We start from the raw sequence: 11,455 nt of genomic DNA on the forward strand, positions 1-11,455 counted from the left end.
GGGTTGCAGATCGATTCTTATACTATTAGCTATCCTTACCTACTTATAGTTAACTTTATTAAGTATACTAAATATAAAGAGAAGGTAATATATTATATACTTATTATAAATATATTATAATTAAAGCTAATAATTATATAATTATTTAGCTTTATAAAAAAAGGATCTTAACTTATAACTTTAATAAGATATTCTAGTATTAAAGGTTTAAAAGCTAAAGTATTAAATAGCCTTTAAAGTAATAAAATAAGGTAATAATTTATAAAGCAGTTATAATATATAAGTAATATATTAAGTATATAGTATTTATAAAAACCTTATAATTCTTTATAATATATTTATAATATATTCTTAATATATATATTTATACTTTTAATATAAATATTATATATATAAGGTAATAGTTTATAATATATACTAAATATATTACTTATATATTATAGTTTTATAAATATCTTTTATTATTATATATAGTCTTTATATAAATATATAAACTTTTAATATAATAATATATTTAAAAAGTATTAAAAAAGCATTTATTAAATTAGTATTAGCTTTATAAAATATAACTTTAATATTAAACTATAATATATTTATAATTTATTAATAATAAATTACTTTTTTATAATCTTCTTTTTATTTTCTTTTACTTTTTTACTTTTTTTATTATTAAATATATTAATTAAAATATCTTAAGCTAGCTACTAAAAGTACTTTTAAATAATATAAGTATATATTATAAACTTAAGCAGATATATTAAAATAATATATTAATATTTAATTTATAATATATTATTAATTTATTAGCCTTATTTACTTACTATTATTTAACTAGCTTTAATAATATTTATACTTAGCCTTAGTATTAAGGCTAGTATTCTTTTTTATAATATAATAATTTACTTAAAAAGTAAATATATTAATAATAAAATATAATATATTAGTAATATATTAATAAAAAATACCTTACCTTAAGTATAGCCTTTATTACTGCTTTTATAAAAAAGGAGGTTTAAACTATTAATATTAAAGCTTAGGCATTATAAAATATTATAGCTAGGTAATGCTTTTATAAGTATTATAAGTAAAGGTATAAAACCCTTATTATTATTAAGGGCCTTTATTATATTATAATAATACTTTATAATATATTAATAATATATTTTAAATATATTAGTAAAAGGTTAATAATACTTATAATATTTAGTACTTTTTAATTACTAGCAGTCCTTTTTTATACTTTTTTAAAAGTATTATAATAGCTATAAATAATATAGTTTTTAAGGTTTAAAGTATATAAAAAAAGTTAATTTTAAGTAATATATTAGTAATATAATATTAATATATTATTAATATATATAAGTTATAAGTAATACTTTATATTAAAATAAAGGTTTTTATTACTTATAAGTATATAATAAAACACTTTTTTAAATAAAAGGATAATTTTACTAGTTTTTTAAAATATAAATATATTAGCTTTTTATAATATATTATAAATATATTATAAATATATTAATAAATTTTACCTTATATTTAAATAATGCTAGTCTTTTTTAATATATACTACTAGCCTTATTATTATTAGCTAATTATTTAACCTTATAGTAAATATAAGTATTATACTGCTTTAATATAATTAATATATATAGTATAGTAATATATATAAAATAAGTTAGAAATATATTAAGAATATATTAAAATATTATAGCGCTATAAAAGTTATTAGTATTAAAGGTTATATATTAAAAAAAGAAGGGATAAATAGTTAATATATTAAAAAGGTATTTAACTTTAATATAAAAGCTAATATAACTTATACTTTACTTTTTAAAAATTTTAGCTAATTAAATTATAGGAAGTATAGGTTATATAAGGTTTTTTAATATAGTAAAAAATTTAGAAAAGTAAAGTATAGGTTATATTAGACCAGGGTGCATGGGTTATTTAAGGTAGCACCTTAGGAGGAAGCTAGAGCACTTTTAGTCGGACTTTCCTCGAAATCCTAGCCTCAGTAACTCATCGTGAAAGAAACCGGTGTGTATTAAGAAGCAACTCTATCTCGGCTTTTGGTATAAAGAGTACGACACTTGAGATGTCGAAACTGCCTTCAAAGCAATAGCTATGGTGAATCATCCAAGCAATGAGACATATGGGTGGCTGATCATTGTACGCTCTTTGCCGTGCGGTTATCCATGATGTCCATTCTACAGAGGCATATTTGAGGGCAATTTGTTTCATTCTCTGATAACTGAACATCAACACGGGAACGTCATCACTGAATCATGTTACTTCGTAGTCATATTGGATTACAGAGTGTCTGTAAGTTCCCTTGGTTGTTTACAAGGTCCATCCTCAAGAGCTACATAAGTGTAAGCATGATGAACACCGCAATAGGGAACACATGAACCCCGAGTCTCCACGCCGCCCAGTACACATGCACAAATCCGACCGAAAGATGCCGACGATTTAGATGACCGGTATTCTTTGTACATACTCGGACGGTGGGAGAGTTCCTTGCAAGATCGTCGTAACACGGCTAGACATTGACAGCAGTCTTTCTACACGCTACTCGGACAGCGGCGTTTTCGCACTTAATTTGTCCAACGGTTGTATCAGCCTTTAACCCCTACCTTTTCCATGGGATCAAAAAGATATGATTGGAGGAGCCATATGATCGGACTTTCCGCGGAGTCTTTGATCACTGGCAAGGTACGGAGATATACACCTCCAAGACCACACACGTGCCCATTCTAGGCCCATCAGCTTGGGCCGCGCAATTGCGCAAGCATTTGTGACGCCTGCTTCGATATCAATACCTAGCGTAGTGAATAGAGAGCTGATGAACAAGGCGTCAACAGATTCGAATTGTTGGCTGTCAAATGCTAGAGCCACGCTCTATCAACGTGTTGGCTACCTACCTGGTACTTAGAGGCTGGCGCTCAAACGTAATTTCATGCCTGCAGATACTACATTGCAGCCAACAACCCTTTCGTAAAGCACTGCTTACAAAAGCTTCGTATGTAATACCCGCTTGTTTGATACCAGCAGGTCGGTATAAGTTCTTGAATCGTCATTGCAAGGGAATGTCAGTGCGAATATGCAGCAACGGACGTAGCTCCATGGACTCACGGACTAGCCCGAAGGGAGGCCAGGCGAACATATGCGAGATACTCATGTTCTAACAAGGGTATTGCGACAACCGCTCTTGCCTCAAGAGACACGGGCAAGATCGAAAGAGCATTCGTATACAAATAGCCTGTATGCCGTTAATGCGCACAGTGTCCGTACCCAATCTGGTGGGCGGGGATAATAGCTTCAACTGCCTATCCTACATTGAATTGTAACATAGCCTTGGAACAAGAAGTGGCTACTCCTCGGCATCAAAGATCTCCTTTTCAACGAGATCGTAACTCTTGCTTCCGGCCCCACTGAAAGCAAGTATCTAACATCACTCTTGTTGGATAGGCGACTCCTATAAGACCAGAGCCGATTCCTTCGAGACAACCACAGCCAAAGCATTACCAAGCTCCAACCAGCTCACTTTACAACGCACTCCCCCTCCACGCGTGGCTGCTGCAATATGGTCAATATGCTGGATCCGACTCCCTCGAACTATCAAGAGATGCTCGCCTTTGTCCAGTCCCATCCTCTCTATCTCCTCATCGTCTTTGGCTCAGCTCTCTTGGTTGCATCCGCTGCCTACGTCGTCTACCAATGCTATTTCTCACCCTTGGCCTCGTTTCCAGGCCCTTTCGCGGCCAAGGTGACCTCGTTATGGCGACCATATATGACCTCTCGAGGCCAGTGGCATCGTTATTTGGACGAGTTGCATCGTCGGCATGGTAGTGTTGTACGAATCGGACCCAACCAGCTGTGAGTTCTCATCCTCATGTCCTCTGTTACATGCTCTCCCTCGGTGACCTCTCCCGCGCTGGTATCTCTGTGAGTACTGTGGAGGTTTGATAGTCCAATTGCTGATGACTATCTTTGTAATGTCAATTTGCAGGAGCATTGGAGATCCCGATGCATTCCGAACGATCTATAGTATGGCTCCCACCTCATTCCCTATCTACACCTTTCCGGCCTCAGGCCTTTCCATTTCAAAGTCACTTTACAGGCACCGGCATTACAGATGCTTTCTCATTTACGAGGATTGGAAGCGTCATCCTACCCCCTTTCTTCTTATTCATTACATCGTAATCGGCTTACTCACATCAAATAGGAATCAGCGGTGCCTTCGTCAAATCATCCTCTTATGCTGTACTTCAGGGATCGCGACCCTTTGATCTTGCAGGCGAGCGCAGCGAGAAGATCCATGCGGCCCAGCGACGACTTGTGGCACGACCCTACTCAATGGAGTCGGTCGTCCACCTTGAGCCGCAGGTTGACCGTCTCCTCGACGATCTGCTCGTCAAGTTCGACGCCTTTGCTCTCTCTCCAAACCCCATTGACCTCGGCAACTGGTTCCAGCTCTTCGCGTTCGATGTCATTGGCGCCGTCTCCTTCTCCAAGCCCTTCGGATTTGTGGCCCGAGGCACCGATGAGGGCATCTTTGGCAGGATTGAGCGTGCTTTTAGCAGCACGAGCTGGCTGATGCACGCACCATTGGTCTACAAATTCCATCAGAAGTTCATCCTGCCCTATATCGGAAATTTCCTGGCCGCCAATGATCGGAATGGCTACTTTTTCGAGTTTGCGAAATCCGAGGTGCAAGACCGAAGGGACAAGGGAGGCAACGACAAGGATATCGTAGGACAGCTCTTCCAGACCGCACGCAACAAGCCGGAACTGTATGCTCCATCTTACCAGAATGATTTTGTCCATGCTAATGAGGAGTTAGAACCGATCTCTCTATCTCCTTTATGATGACGTCCAATGTCTTCGCGGGATCTGACACAACGGCCATTGGCCTCCGCAGCATCTTCCTCAACCTCCTCCAGCACCCCCGCGTCCTGGCAAAGCTCAGGGCCGAACTCGAGGAGCGGAAGGCGGCAGGCCAGCTTTCAAACCCAGTCACATTCCATGAAGCCGAAGCCTGTCCCTATTTGCAGGCCGTCATCTACGAAGCGTTGAGAGTCTTTAGCCCGGTCGGAACCATCCCCGACAGAGACGTGCCCAAGGAAGGCATGACTATCTGTGGCAGATTCATCCCAGGAGGTGTAAGTCGCTCGTTTGCCGCGTCTCTGTGCGGTACTTTGGCTCGCTGACATGATGACCTGACACTTTGTTTGCCTGGAATCAGACCGTTGTTGGTACTAGCCCTTGGGTTATCCATCATTCGCCCGAGATTTGGGGACCCGACTACGAGGAATTCAAGCCTGAACGCTGGTTGGGAGAGGATTCTAGCCATCTGAGTAAGAAAAACAATGTCAATGCCGACAAGACCTCAAGTGTACAGATAAGACTGACATCCCTTGTCACAGAGAGGTTCTTCTTCACCTTTGGTGGCGGTACGAGGACATGCATCGGCAAGAGTAAGTGGCACGCATCATGCAAGACATAGACACAGCATACAAGGTCTGTACAAGTTTTGGGATAGAAATGATGCTAAGAAAGGTTCACAGACATTAGCTGGCTCGAGATGGACAAGCTGGTTTCCACTCTCCTGATGCGGTACAACTTTGAGCTTGTCGATGAAGCAAATATTACTGATGTTTGCAGGTGAGTGTTACACTCCGACATTTTGTTGAGTTCAGTGACTTGATCACGCTAACACATCTCTCTATCCAGCACCCTCGTCTTCCTGAAAGGGTTGAAGGTTAAGATCACGATGAGAGATGCTTGAAGCACGATATCATGAAATGCCCAGGTTATGACCTAGAGAGACTGGCCTAGGTGCTCAATAGCACGTTGGGGGATGTTTTTGTTAATTGGTGCTGCTTTGCCCCCTCTGTGTCCCTTAAGGGGCGAAGTAGATACCATAGAATTACACGAGTATATGTGCCTAGGCTTCTCAGAGATACCTACCTAGGTACTGAGGAAGTCAATCCATAGCGAAGCGTAACCATAATCTGAAGAGCTTGCCTGGCAGCAGTTTACCAAGTCGATGCATGTTGATAGGTGATCTCCTTCATCGACAGTTGCTATACCTAGTAGGTACATTAGACAAGCTGCCCTTACACGGAAAGTAACTTTAGGATGCTTGATCTTTCTCCGCCCAAATGTTGCCGAAATCCTCCGTACCTTAGCCTTGTGCGGAAGGTTTGAGGCTGTATGAACATAGTGAAGAAGGCTCAAAGGGGCACAAGTATAAATAGCCCCCCTTGGTCCTACCCATACCAGACAAGAATTCCCATCCAACAACAGCTTTCTCTGCCTCTTCTTCTCCATCTCCCACTGTTCGATAAGTCACATCGGTCCGCTAGACGAGGACTCCCAGTCAGACACCATGTGCAAAGCACGCGAAATCCACTGCCGTATCAGCAACTGCTGTCGGCCCATCGGGTGGTATGTGATGCAGCCATGCATGCCCTTCACCAGAGCCAACCTGGGCATGCCGCTGGCGTACGATGGGAGCCGCGACTTGAACTGGAACACCAGCACCAGCGACTGTGGCGTCCCTCGAGTGGTGTCGACAAAGAAGTCTACATCCCGGTCTTGTCAGCCCTGCTGTCTGGAAGCTCTTTTTTCGGAATTTTCGTTTATGCAGGACTGGGCCTACGTCGCCAAGTCCCATCGAAAGTGGCTGGAAGAGAGTCCGGGAGATAGTCTTCTGTGGCGAAGGACAAAGACGAGACTGCGGAGGGAATACGACGAGGCCCAACTTCGGGGAAAGAAGCGGAAGCGTATGGACGAGAGCGTCGCGCTTCCCACGCCCCCTCTGAGCAGAGAGTCCAGCCAGCAAGAGACAAGACCTGCTCCATCCGCATATCCGAGCATGGTAGGCCCTCAGAGCTGCTATCCGACGCCTCCTGTGGAGTTCATCGACATTGAGTGCCTGGACCCATCGAAGTTGACCATCCATCCACCAACTTCCTCTGCTGCGTCGCCAAGTGAGCAAGATTAGGCATCTGTGCACTTCTGGGGCAAGACAGAGGCTCCAATCTCGAATCAGCTTCCTCACTGCCACTTTCCCCAAGAGCAGCTCTTCTTCGACCAGTCGTTTCAAGATCAACATCCCCAAACCCAGTTTCTTCAACTACACCACCGGGCTATGCAGCTTAAGCTCTTGTAGAGGAGCGAAGAAGAGCTGTCTGAAGGAATGCACGTCGAAGACGTCTGACTGATAGCTTTTCTATTGGCGAGCTACAAGGATGAGACAGCTCACGGCAGCACAAGTCACTCAGAGAACTGAAGATGGGAGTTTTGGTTGTGGGTTCAAATATCCGCTTGAATACCACTCAATGGCACTTGCCGGTAACTCCACGACTGTGGCCAAGAGAGTGGTACTGCAATAGTCTCGGCAGCGGCTATGTCCAACCGGCCGATACGTGACAGCAAGACGTGCTTGTGAAGATGATATGACTGGAACATTGGTCGGCAACAGAGTGGAATGAACACAAAGGGAGGAAAGACAAGGGGGTTCGAGGATGGTGGACATACAACAGGCCGTAAGGCGGTAGACTTCATGTTGTAAACTTACCTGTAGCGATAGCACCATTGTCAAAGTGTATCGCCGTTCAATGATTAGTTGTACAAAGCATCAAACAAAGATTCTCTCTTCTCTGTGACGCCTGAGGTATGGTTGGGACTTGGAACGGAAGAATGGTCACGGGAAAGGTAGGTATATCAGGCTCTAGGTTTCTCCTACAAGATGAGAGAACCATGCCAGTCATCCTCCGCCATTCTACCACTACCTTTCTAGTTGTGGGGGAGAGAAGTTGATTGAAGTAGATTCCTCCTATCTCAACAGATAAGAATTCCAATCTAGACGGATATCCCCATTCTAATCAAGAGTTACCCCCAAATCAGACTTGCCATGCTCCCACATATGCCGCAAACTAGCACGTCAGATGAAAGAAAGCATCCGCAACATAAAGACGGCTATAATACATCATCTTACGGCCACTTTAGAGCATGTATCTTAATCTCTATAGCTTCAGAAGATATCTATATTCTTCTCTAGATAGATATTATCACTATAGCTGCTGTAGCTTCTAGTAGCTGTTGTAACTTCTAGTAGCTGTATACCTGCTATACTTGAAGTTAGCACTGTAAATAGGTGTAGCTGGCTGGTGTTTCTGGTGTATGCATACTGAGAAACTGGATTTCTCTGTTTAAATAGAGGTTTTCATCTGTTCAGATAGGAAGCCTCTTAAAGTATGGCATATCAAGGTGTTGACATATCAATTGCTGTGTTTGGCACCACTGGACATGGAGTCATACACCAGTAGCCGTCCTCGGCTTGGGAGTGACTCACTCACTCACATTCGCCTTTTAAAGCAACTCCAAACCAACTCTACGATTTTCAAGTACAATCTCTTCTTTATATACTATAGGATATGAAGAACAGAATGCTCAAAGCAAGATTAGCATCTCCTCAACGTCACGATCTTGAAGTCACGCCATGCCCAGCATAGAGAAGAACAGGATCCTCCCCTCGCCGTGCCCGCCGAGCAGCGAGCCCGGCACCGTCTTGGTTGAAACAGAAAGGCTCATCATCCGGCGATATCTCGTCTCAGATGCCCCAGCCCTGGCCCTGGCTGCGAACCATGAACAAGTCGCCAGCTACATGAGCGACCGCTTCGCCAGCCCATACACAACTGCCGACGCGGAAAAGTTTATACGACAGACGTTCCACGACGATGATACAGCTGCATACCCGCATGGAGCAGCAATATTACTCAAGCCAGGGTTTCCGGGAAACTCTTCAGCAACAGATGCGCTCCTCATTGGCGGGATCGGCACTCATGCTTTGACAGACATTCTCTACAGGACGTGGGACTTGGGGTACTATCTCACGCCGTCAGTGTGGCGTCAGGGCTACGGAACGGAGGCGCTGAGGGCTTTCACCCGGTGGGCGTTTGAGACGTGGCCAATGCTGAACCGCATACAGGCTCATGTGTATGAGAGCAATGCAGCGAGCCAGAAGTTGCTGCAGAAGTGTGGCTTTGTGCTGGAGGGGAGGGGGAGGGGCGCCGTTGAGAAGGGCGGGAGGATTATGGATGAGATTAATTTTGGGCTTTTGAGAGATGACCTGGAGTGTGTTGGAGAGGGCTCATGAAAGACATATATGCAATGATTATGAGTACAGGGGTACTAGGTAGATGTAATATATATAGGTAGAGTTGAGCATGAGGGTTGAGGTTACATGTATGCAGGGTCATCAAGTCATTGTGGCACCGTCTGAATCAAGACATGTGTACCTGATGATCGAGTGCGCTCAGTGAGAAAATGCTGTGATGAGCCCACATGTGACCCTATCTCATCAAGAATATATATATAAGACGGCAATTCTCATCTCATAGATATTGAAGAGCTTTAAGAGAGCACCTCGTCTCATCACCTTACACCTGTAGCTCACCTTGAATCATCGCCTCAAGTCTATGAGGCAACGACAAGAGGCAATTTGCCAATTGCAGCGCGCTGATTGGCCCTCGGCGCAAAAATGATACTCCGGCCCCCCCACCATCACCGGAACTGCAAGCTTCCCCGATTCTTCGATCCGGGACCTTTGACGGGCCACGAACCTCCCAAGGCGACCAATCTTCCGTCCAAATCCAGCCATTGATCTCGGGCCAGCAGAGGCTCCTCTGGGGATTGGAATACCGTATTCGCCTCCTCAGCCTCGCGTCTCTCTCTCTCCGCCCTCCGCCCGCCCGCAATGGCCGCCGTCCACAGACTCATTGGCCAGAGTGCCCGGCGCCTCTGCCTTCGCCCTGCGACAGCGACCTCGTTCGCCGCTCGCCCGTTTTCAGCATCTGCCGTCCGACGATATGCGACGACCGAGCATCAGGGCACGCGCATCGTGCCCACCGACGAGCACTTCAACTCGACCAGCGACATCTACGGCTTCCCGAGCCGGCCCCAGCCCTCCAACAACGACAAAAAGCCGCGCGACGAGAACAGCGTCGAGGGTCGCAAAGTCAGGCACTACACCGTCAACTTCGGCCCCCAGCACCCTGCCGCCCACGGTGTGCTCCGGTTGATTCTCGAGCTCAGCGGTGAAGAAATCGTCCGAGCCGATCCCCACGTCGGCCTGCTGCACCGAGGCACGGAGAAGTTGATCGAGTACAAGACGTATCTGCAGGCCCTGCCCTACTTTGACCGTCTGGACTACGTCTCCATGATGACCAACGAGCAATGCTTCTCTCTGGCCGTCGAGAAGCTGCTCAACATTGAGATTCCCGACCGCGCCAAGTACATCCGAACCTTGTTCGGCGAGATCACCCGAATCCTGAACCACCTCATGTCCGTTCTCTCACACGCCATGGACGTTGGTGCCTTGACGCCTTTCCTGTGGGGTTTCGAGGAGCGAGAGAAGCTCATGGTATGCGATTTCAAAGCAGGAAGAGAGAATGCGTGAAAAAATCCAGGGCTGAGTTGGTGGGACTAATCGTCGTGTTTCGTGTAGGAATTCTATGAGCGAGTCTCTGGTGCTCGTCTGCACGCTGCCTATGTTCGTCCTGGAGGTGTTCACCAGGATATCCCCATTGGTCTTCTCGACGACATCTACCAGTGGGCTACGCAGTTCGGTGACCGTATCGACGAGACCGAGGAAATGCTTACCGATAACCGCATCTGGATCGAGCGTCTGAGGGGCGTTGGTGTCGTCTCCGCGGCTGATGCCCTGAACCTGTCCTTCACCGGCGTCATGCTCCGCGGTTCCGGTGTTCCCTTTGATATCCGCAAGAGCCAGCCGTACGACGCCTACGACAAGGTCGAGTTCGACGTCCCCGTCGGTGTTAATGGCGACTGCTACGACAGATATCTGTGCAGAATGGAGGAGTTCCGACAGTCCCTGCGCATCATCCACCAGTGCCTGAACCAGATGCCCGCCGGCCCTGTCCGGGTCGAGGACTACAAGATCTCGCCTCCTCCCCGAACTGCCATGAAGGAGAACATGGAGGCCCTGATCCACCACTTCCTGCTCTACACCAAGGGCTACGCCGTGCCCCCTGGAGAGACGTACTCTGCCATTGAGGCGCCCAAGGGCGAGATGGGAGTCTACGTCGTCAGCGACGGCAGCGAGCGCCCTTACAGGTGCCACATCCGTGCTCCAGGATTCGCTCACTTGGGTGGTTTCGATCACGTTGCCAAGGGACACTTGCTGGCCGATGCGGTCGCTTTAATCGGTACCATGGATCTTGTGTTTGGTATGTACATGACTAAACCCCAGATGGTCATCCACTACTTGAGAGAAATTCTTACTAACTTGATGGCACAGGTGAGGTTGATAGGTAAAATGAAATGGGGGAAGGCAAAAATCATTAGAATTCCGTTTCCTTTTGTCTGTAGCCATAGTTGACTGGGAGAAAGTCGTAAATACTCTCGAAACTTTTATCATGTTCAT

The 11,455-nt window shown here is 44.8% G+C and overlaps 4 protein-coding genes across 4 annotated transcripts; all 4 read left to right on the forward strand.

Annotated features, from left to right (window-relative positions):
* Positions 1–3,625: 3,625 nt before the first annotated feature.
* On the forward strand, positions 3,626–5,668 carry TRIREDRAFT_57555 (uncharacterized protein; the record flags this gene model as incomplete). Its single annotated transcript, XM_006963247.1, has 7 exons — positions 3,626–3,876; positions 4,010–4,047; positions 4,226–4,793; positions 4,844–5,162; positions 5,246–5,371; positions 5,429–5,477; positions 5,568–5,668. 7 exons carry the CDS (start codon positions 3,626–3,628, stop codon positions 5,666–5,668), a joined length of 1,452 nt encoding a protein of 483 aa, XP_006963309.1.
* A 723-nt stretch (positions 5,669–6,391) lies between these two features.
* TRIREDRAFT_105176 (uncharacterized protein) lies at positions 6,392–7,009 on the forward strand (the record flags this gene model as incomplete). Its single annotated transcript, XM_006963248.1, has 1 exon — positions 6,392–7,009. The coding sequence occupies one exon, from the start codon at positions 6,392–6,394 to the stop codon at positions 7,007–7,009; it is 618 nt and encodes a 205-aa protein (XP_006963310.1).
* A 1,500-nt stretch (positions 7,010–8,509) lies between these two features.
* On the forward strand, positions 8,510–9,166 carry TRIREDRAFT_58227 (uncharacterized protein; the record flags this gene model as incomplete). The annotated part of the gene is made up of 1 exon (XM_006963249.1): positions 8,510–9,166. One exon carries the CDS (start codon positions 8,510–8,512, stop codon positions 9,164–9,166), a length of 657 nt encoding a protein of 218 aa, XP_006963311.1.
* A 509-nt stretch (positions 9,167–9,675) lies between these two features.
* On the forward strand, positions 9,676–11,386 carry TRIREDRAFT_76159 (uncharacterized protein). The gene is made up of 3 exons (XM_006963250.1): positions 9,676–10,432; positions 10,517–11,258; positions 11,330–11,386. The coding sequence occupies exons 1-3, from the start codon at positions 9,767–9,769 to the stop codon at positions 11,344–11,346; spliced, it is 1,425 nt and encodes a 474-aa protein (XP_006963312.1). The 5' UTR covers positions 9,676–9,766; the 3' UTR covers positions 11,347–11,386.
* The last annotated feature ends 69 nt before the right edge of the window (positions 11,387–11,455 follow it).

The sequence above is a fragment of the Trichoderma reesei genome (assembly GCF_000167675.1).
Source record: "Trichoderma reesei QM6a unplaced genomic scaffold TRIREscaffold_4, whole genome shotgun sequence".
Taxonomy (NCBI): Eukaryota; Fungi; Ascomycota; class Sordariomycetes; order Hypocreales; family Hypocreaceae; genus Trichoderma; species Trichoderma reesei.

Coding starts and splice junctions, on each gene's coding strand:
- TRIREDRAFT_76159 (XM_006963250.1), top strand. CDS start 9,767: ATGGCCGCCGTCCACAGACTCATTGGCCAGAGTGCCCGGCGCCTCTGC. Junction 10,433..10,516: donor AGGAGCGAGAGAAGCTCATG/GTATGCGATTTC, acceptor TGTTTCGTGTAG/GAATTCTATGAGCGAGTCTC.